The sequence below is a fragment of the Triticum aestivum genome, chromosome 1B (genome assembly GCF_018294505.1).
Source record: "Triticum aestivum cultivar Chinese Spring chromosome 1B, IWGSC CS RefSeq v2.1, whole genome shotgun sequence".
Taxonomy (NCBI): Eukaryota; Viridiplantae; Streptophyta; class Magnoliopsida; order Poales; family Poaceae; genus Triticum; species Triticum aestivum.
Window position 1 is genome coordinate 588206373 of NC_057795.1, and position 8661 is coordinate 588215033.

General features: G+C 55.9%; 1 protein-coding gene across 1 annotated transcript; it reads right to left on the bottom strand.

Annotated features, from left to right (window-relative positions):
* Nucleotides 1-3254: 3254 nt before the first annotated feature.
* LOC123096301 (uncharacterized) lies at nucleotides 3255-4787 on the bottom strand. Its single transcript, XM_044518000.1, has one exon. The coding sequence runs from the start codon at nucleotides 4360-4362 to the stop codon at nucleotides 3325-3327; it is 1038 nt and encodes a 345-aa protein (XP_044373935.1). The 5' UTR covers nucleotides 4363-4787; the 3' UTR covers nucleotides 3255-3324.
* Between the last annotated feature and the right edge of the window lie 3874 nt (nucleotides 4788-8661).

Genomic DNA, 8661 nt, shown 5'->3' on the forward strand with positions numbered 1-8661 from the left:
AAAAAATTCCTACGTACACGCAAGATCATGGTGATGGCATAGCAACGAGAGGGGAGAGTGTTGTCCACGTACCCTCGTAGACCGTAAGCGGAAGCGTTATGACAACGCGGTTGATGTAGTCGTACGTCTTCACGATCCGACCGATCCAAGTACCGAACGTACGGCACCTCCGAGTTCAGCACACGTTCAGCTCGATGACGATCCCCGGGCTCCGATCCAGCAAAGCTTCGGGGATGAGTTCCGTCAGCACGACGGCGTGGTGACGATGATGATGCTCTACCGGCGCAGGGCTTCGCCTAAACTCCGCGACGATATGGCCGAGGTGGAATATGGTGGAGGGGGGCACCGCACACGGCTAAGGAACGATCCGTAGATCAACTTGTGTTTTATGGGGTGCCCCCCTGCCCCCATATATAAAGGAGCAAGGGGAGGAGGGCCGGCCAAGGAGGAGGAGGCGCGCCCAAGGGGGGAGTCCTACTCCCACCGGGAGTAGGACTCCTCCTTTCCTAGTAGGAGTAGGAGAGAAGGAAGGGGAAGAGAGAAGGGAAGGAAGGAGGGGGTGCGGCCCCTCCCCCTAGTCCAATTCGGACTAGGCCTTGGGGGGGGGGGCGTGCAGCCTGCCCTAGGCAGCCCCTCTCTCTTTCCTGTATGGCCCAATAAGGCCCAATACTTCTCCCCGGCGAATTCCCGTAACTCTCCGGTACTCAGATAAATACCCGAATCACTTGGAACCTTTCCGAAGTCCGAATATAGTCATCCAATATATTGATCTTTATGTCTCGACCATTTCGAGACTCCTCGTCATGTCCCCGATCTCATCCGGGACTCCGAACTCCTTCGGTACATCAAAACTCATAAACTCATAATATAACTGTCATCGAAACCTTAAGCGTGAGGACCCTACGGGTTCGAGAACTATGTAGACATGACCTAGAACTATTCTTGGTCAATAACCAAGAGCGGAACCTGGATGCTCATATTGGCTCCTACATATTCTACGAAGATCTTTATCGGTCAAACCGCATAACAACATACGTTGTTCCCTTTGTCATCGGTATGTTACTCGCCCGAGATTCGATCGTCGGTATCCAATACCTAGTTCAATCTCGTTACCGGCAAGTCTCTTTACTCGTTACGTAATGCATCATTCCGTAACTAACTCATTAGCTACATTGCTTGCAAGGCTTGTAGTGATGTGCATTACCGAGAGGGCCCAGAGATACCTCTCCGACAATCGGAGTGACAAAACCTAATCTCAAAATACGCCAACCCAACATGTACCTTTGGAGACACCTGTAGTACTCCTTTATAATCACCCAGTTACGTTGTGACGTTTGGTAGCACCCAAAGTGTTCCTCCGGTAAACGGGAGTTGCATAATCTCATAGTTATAGGAACATGTATAAGTCATGAAGAAAGCAATAGCAACATACTAAACGATCAAGTGCTAAGCTAACGGAATGGGTCAAGTCAATCACATCATTCTCCTAATGATATGATCCCGTTAATCAAATGACAACTCTTTTGTCCATGGCTAGGAAACTTAACCATCTTTGATTCACGAGCTAGTCAAGTAGAGGCATACTAGTGACACCATGTTTGTCTATGTATTCACACATGTATCAAGTTTCCGGTTAATACAATTCTAGCATGAATAATAAACATTTATCATGATATAAGGAAATAAATAATAACTTTATTATTGCCTCTAGGGCATATTTCCTTCAAACCTGTGCTGAACTCGGAGGTGCCGTACGTTCGGTACTTGGATCGGTCGGATCGTGAAGACGTACGACTACATCAACCGCGTTGTGCTAACGCTTCCGCTTACGGTCTACGAGGGTACGTGGACAACACTCTCCCCTCTCGTTGTTATGCCATCACCATGATCTTGCGTGTGCGTAGGAAAAGTTTTGAAATTACTACGTTCTCCAACATCGGGGTCACCCGGTATTGTACCGGGACCACCGGAAGGGTCCCGGGGGTCCACCGGGTGGGGCCACCTATCCCGGAGGGCCCCGTGGGCTGAAGTGGGAGGGGAACCAGCCCCTAGTGGGCTGGTGCGCCCCCCCTTGGGCCCCCCTGCGCCTAGGGTTGAAAACCCTAGGTGGGGGGGCGCACCACTTGCCTTGGGGGGCACTCCACCCCCCTGGCCGTCGCCCCCCTTGGGAGATTGCATCTCCTAGGGCCGGCGCCCCCCCTGGGGGCCTATATAAAGGAGGGCAGGGGGAGGGCAGCCGCACCCAAGTCTTGGCGCCTCCCTCCCCCTGCTACACCTCGTCCTCCTCCCGCAGCAGCTTGGCGAAGCCATGCCGGAGTTCTGTTGCGTCCACCACCACGCCGTCGTGCTGCTGGATCATCATCAACCTCTCCTTCCCCTTGCTGGATCAAGACGGAGGAGATGTCACGCTGGCCGTACATGTGTTGAACGCGGAGGTGCCGTCCGTTCGGCGCTAGGATCTCCGGTGATAGGATCACGACGAGAACGACTACTTCAACCCCGTTCTTTTGAACGCTTCCGCTCGCGATCTACAAAGTGGTATGTAGATGCATCTCTCCTTTCACTCGTTGCTTAGATAAACTCATAGATGGATCTTGGTGAAATCGTAGGAAAAATTTTATTTTCTGCAACGTTCCCCAACACATCGCCCATCTGAGGATCCAAACAGCCAGTGCCGATGGACCTCCAACCACCATAGCCCGCGACCTCGACGAGATCCGGGGATCCCCAACACCGCTGGCTCCTAGACGAAGGCAAAAGCCTCGCCTGACCGCGAACGGAACCCGGAGAAACTTATTCCAACGCGACACCACCGCAACGGCCTCGGGAGCGTCTCCCTCAACCCTAACCCTACCACACACCCACCTAGCGAACAGACCCGGGGTTCCCCCTCCCTCCCGTCGCCGGAGCGGCCGACGGAGAGAGAGGGAACCGGCGGCGTCACCGGCGGCGCGCAAGGGATCCCGGTCGCCTCCTTGATCGCCCGATGCGATCCTACTTTTTCAGGCGAGTTAGTTATTACGGGACTACCTCGTGTCTGTTGGAGATGCTCTAAGAAACGAGTGGCCCGGCAGGAAAGAACGTCATGCGTGCAGGTCTACCAGGACGCGTGGCGTCCAGGTGAAGCGGATGATTTCTGTCCGGTTGTTTTTAAACGTTTCCCTATTTTCATCGTAGCTCGGTAAATTGTCTCTGCGTTTCAGGCTGGCGAGCCTTTTTTTTTAGAATTTTGGAGTGACAGAGATTTACGAAAATTCCAAGGTAAATCCGGCATAATAACGTACGTAATGTACATGCATACCGCAACTGCTTGCGTTAGAGAATTTACGGCCTCGCGTGCCGTCCGGGGTGTTCCTCCCGGTCCCTGCCCCGTCGAGGCGGCGGCAGGTTGACATGGTCGAACCAGACCTGGCGGAAGACCTTGACGATGCAGTCGTGGTGTTCGTCGGCGTTGAGGGCGAGGTAGCACGCCAGCAGCCGCTCCAGCTCTTCCGGCCGGGCGTCGGTCCCTCCGCTGCTCGCGATCATCTCGTACATCGACTCCCTGAACGCCCTCTGCGGGTCCCGCGTCCGTCGCACCACGGCGAGGCTCTCCAGCTCCGGCGCCGACCGCCGCGGCGACCGCACCTTCACCCTCAGCGTCACCTTTCCGGAGAACGACGACCTACGGCCGCCGCTGACGCTGCGCCGGTGCCGGCGGCCACGGTGCCGACGCCTCAGCCGAGCGCCCCCGCCGTCCGTGTCCGACGGTGCCGCGGCCGCTGCCGTCTGTGCTGAAGGCGGTGGCTGCGCTGGGGAGCCGGCGAGGGAGAAGGGGATGTGTTTGCCGAGCGGCGCCTGGAGGTCACGGTCACCGCCGAGGGAGCAGTGGCGCCGGGGTCTGCAGTGACGGCGCGGGGCGACGGCGTCGGCGCTGTCGTTGCCAACAGAGAGCCGCCTTGGTACGACTTCTTCGGCGGCAGCGACGGCTGCGGCAGGGCGATGGCGCCCGCGCGCGGCCACGGCGTCGGCGTTGTCGTTGCCAGCAAAGAGCCGCCGCAGAACAGCGGGAGAGCGACGCGGCGAGGGCGAGCTGAGCCGGCCCGCCGGCGCGATCGCCACCTTTGCCGGGCTGGCGGCGCGCTCCGGAAGGCCCGACTTGAACGGCGGGGGGGCGTCAGCGCCAGCGCCTCCGCGGCCCTCGTGCGTGGACGCGGGCGCGCGCTTGGGCTTCGTGGCGAGCTTGGAGAGCCACGAAAGCGGCAAGAAGGAGAAGGAGAAGGCCTTGCTCTTGCCACCGCCCTTGCGTTCGCCGATCTCTCCTCCTAGCCCCAATGCGCGTTGCGGCGTCCCGTGCTGCTGTTTCCTGCTTCCCCATCCCATGACTGGCTTCTTGGCTTCTCGCTAGCTACAACTTCGACTTGAGCTCCTCGTGTCAGCCTGTGCTGAGAGCAGTGTGTGAGCTTGCAGGGGCGATCTTAAAGGGTGCAAGTGCTTGTTGCCGCTACTGGGACTAGAGCTCAAGCTTTATGAACTACTTGCACTGCACTACTGTGCAGTAGTAGTTCCTATCCTAGAGAGAAGGCAATGTGGGAGAATGGAAAGCGAGACAGCGCCGGCACGGGCAGGAGACAGGCATGATCATCTGAACTCTGCCCGGCGCTAATTATGTCTGTCGTCTGCGTGCATGCAGCATGGGTTTTCGAAAGCCCCTGGCGGCAGGCAGGGCAGGCATGAGGAGTTCAGAATTCATAGGCCCCATGCGCGATACGCTCACGCACACTCATGATTCGTCAATTCGCGGAAGAGCAGTGGGAGCAAAGGGAGGAGACAAAGCAGAGGAGAAAGCGTGGACTGATGGCTGAAACTGAAAACAAAGCAAGGTTGGCTTGTTACGTGCTGCTTTTGCTTTCTCTGCCTCGTCGTCCTGCTTGCTTCCCCATCGTTCGTTTGAACGAAAGCCCCGCCGTTTTTGCCCATTGCCGTTCTTCCTCTCCTGCCCGGAGCAAACAGGCAGCACAATTTTTTTTTCTACCGCTCGGTGTGGGAACAGTAGAAAACACATGCCTGTGCCATGTGAAAGAAGTTCAGACTCGAACTGAGGTGCATGCCTGCTCAGTTGTACAGGTCTGTATGGAGTATGATGTTTGTGCCCTGCCGACTGCCGTGCAGGAATGCCTACTGTTTGTTGGTCTCGGCCTGAGACCGAGCATGCTCTGCCCTGTAAACTTTCCACAGGAAAAACACGACGCTGTACTTTTCCCCTGTTTATCTTTTTGTTAAGTAAATGTAATTGTATTCTCTAGTCTCCTCCCGAAACGCCTCCCGGGTCGCACGCGCGTGCGGCTCCGGAGGCCCCCCAAACCCTAAACAAAAGAGGCCCAGATCCACCGCCCCGACCACTGCCATCGCCGCCGGGCAGCCGCGCCCGGCCGTCGAAGGCGGCGGGTGCTGGAGGCGCACCCCCCGACGGGCCCCTTCGCGCGGAGTGGACGTCTTCGGGGCTGCCTGGTGGTGTGTTGGCCGGCGGCGGGGGCAGTGGGATCCGCGGCGGCTGTCGCTGGCGCACGGCGGAGGCGCGGCGGAGAGGTGGACTCGGGCCATGACCGTAGCAGAGTGGTGTCGGAGGCTGGGGCGCCGGCTTAGATGGGGGCGACGGCGCGAGCTCCGGGCTTTGGCGGCGGCGGCGCTGCGAGGCCTTGCTAGGAGGGAGTCCATGGCGGGCAGCAGGCGGCCGGCCGCCTCAGGGTGCTGGGCGCGCTGGGTTGCTCCCGGATGCGATGGCGCCGGAGTTGGGGAGGGAGGTGCTGGCCAGATCGGATTTCCCCCAGATTCAATCTGGCCTTGGGGTTGAGTTCGTTGCGCGGCGGTCACCTGAAGCGGGTGAAGGCCGTCGTGCTGGATTCAGCCCTTGCACGGCATGGTTAGCTGCTGCGGCTCCTCGTCTGGGTGGTTTGTGGCTGTTGGTCGCGTTCTCTCGGCAGTGCGGGTGTGGGAGGACCTTGGCTGCACGGCTTCGATGGCAAGTTGCTGCGGTGACGGCGGTGCGAGACTTCTTGGTCGGCTCTGCCTATACCTGGAGGTGCGGAGATGCGTGGCATTACGGATGAAAGTCATGTCCGGTTATGGCCGGGCCGGCGGCGATGGCACCCGTGGGTGTCGTTTCCCTCTTTGAAGGCGTAGCCGAGTGTGTCGCCATCTCCCTCGCTCGCTTGGTGTTGGCAATTGTCTCCTGGCGAAAGCCTTGATCCGGTGCTGGGTCGGCACGATGGCGGCGTCTTCAACGGCGTCCCTCTGTTGGGTGCATCGTGCTAGGAGACATGGTCTGGTTGTCCCTTGTTGCGCTCCCCCGGTGTTCGCAGCTGCCCATAATCGTTCACTTCGGCGCTATGCACGATCCTCGCGGTGATTTCAAGACGGCGTCTTCCTCGGGTCAGATCGGATCCTGCCGTCCTCTTGCTATCTCCTAGGCATCAAGGGAGGATGGTGCGTCGACAAGAGATGCTTGGTGGAAGTTGCTGCTCTTCGGTGGTGACCGTTGTCGGTCGAGACGCGGCAATGTTTTCGGTGTTGAGCAGGCTCTTTTGCTTTGTAGTTGTGTGGTCGTTGGTGGCTGTCTTTGGACTAGCCGGATGTGGAGTTGGTGCTATGCTTGTTGTTCGCAGCAAGTGTTAGTTGTTTTGTAATTGTTTTCTCTTCTTCTATAAAGCTATGGTACCCATTTTGCGTACTCTCGAAAAAAAACTTTTTTGTTAAGAAAAAACTTGGCCCCAGCCCCAGCTTCGTCAATTAAAGAAAGTGACGTAGGCCACTAGTTTATTTTCGTTGCGGTGCGGAAAAACGACAGTGTATCGTACCAGTTAGCGTGCCTTTATCTGATGCCTGATCGTTGCTTGCTGAGTTCAAATGGTCTGCCTCTCAAAGTCTCAATCTTATCCATTTAGCCACAACCAAGATCGTGAAGAACGTGCGATATTCTGAATTCTAGAGTGTTGCATAAAGCAATCTTTCTTCTTGTATCAGATAACAAGAATTCTGAAGAAGTGAACAGATCTCGTGGCTTAGGGATGTCCGCTTGTCCACGAACTGAAAAATTAAACTAACACAGTTATTAAAGTAATGAATATTAGTGTACTTTTTGTTTCGCGGACGATGGCGGAAATCCTTATCATGATTGCAGGCCATGAAGGCTTCGCCGGCTGCTACCTGTGTCCTTTAAGAGCAACTTTAGCACACCCCGCATCCGCCCTCACCCGCAAAATAACCGCCAAAATGTGGGTACAGGCCGGAAAACCTGCTCGACCAGATCCCGTATCCCCCCGGGCCGGAAAACCTACTCGACCAGATCCCGTATCCCCCGGCCCGCAAAAAATTTTAGGGGGCGCGGCAAAATCCCGACCCCAACCCGGGAAAATTCGGGTTTCCCCCTCGCGGCTGCGGTGCCCTGCATCGGAGAGAAGCAGTTGACGGGAGGGACATTTCAGCCCCGCGCGCTTTCCCCTTCTTTCGCCGCCGCCCGCCCTTGCTTCCACCCGCTCGCCGCCGGCGATTCTGGCCATATCTGCGGGCGGAATCGCGCCGCGGGGACGTCCCACACCCTCCCGCACCGATCCGCTGCACCGACCCTCCTGGATCCGGCGAGAAGAGCCGCCCATCGTCGTCGCCGCCGCCGGGGATCGACCACCGTCGAGCGCCCACCCTCGTCGCCGCCTGGGATCACCCACCACCGGTTAGTCCTTTTTGTAAATTTTGCGAGTTGTGTAGTTGATTGACGCGCCGGTATGCGTGTAGATGGAGTTGAGCCCGTGCGAGAAGTTCTTGCTCTCCGATTCATTCGATTCGGACGACTTGGATGTTGAGACCATGCTTGCGACCTTCCGACAGCAAACATCAGTCATGGCGCTTGCCGTGAAGGAGCATGAAGACGAGCACCAGAAGAGGAGGCGAGGATCAACTGTTGGGCGTCTATGCATTCCTCGAAATCGCCATCTTGGGAACGAGATGTTGATCCAAGACTATTTCGCGAAGAATCCTAAATATCCTCCGCACCTCTTCCGGAGAAGGTACTGAATGCGTCGATCCCTCTTTGTGAAACTTGTTCAAGCTTGCGAAGAAAATTGCCGGTATTTTACTCAAAGAAGGAATGTCGCGGGCTTAAATGGGTTTAGAGAGGAATGAACTTAGAATTCTTTTATGACAATGTGGGTAGCCGTGTCAAACCAGCTAGAGACCCAAACCGCATTACAGTTTTTCTTCAGACATACAAGGAGATTAAAAATGCAGACACACACTTTCAACTTCAGAAGGATCTCATTGAGCACCATTGGCAAAGGGCTGGACAGTGACTAATTTTTGTATTCATTTGTATTTGTATTCATGACAAATTTTGTATTGCATTATTTAAGTTTGCTACGGTGATTTGAATAATTATTTGTAATGTGGATGATTATTGTATTATGGTTGATTTGAATAATTCAGTTTGTTTTTGATTGTTGAATTATTTGGATTTGATATTTGCGGGCCGATGTTATACGGGATGCAGCGGCGAAAGAGTAGACCCCGCAAAGCCGACCCGTAAAAAGGTATATTCCATGAATATACTTTTTTACGGATCCGTTTGGGGGGTCTGCATCTGTGCCAGCCCGAGCCAGACCGCAAAAATGGTTTTGTGTGAACCGCAAA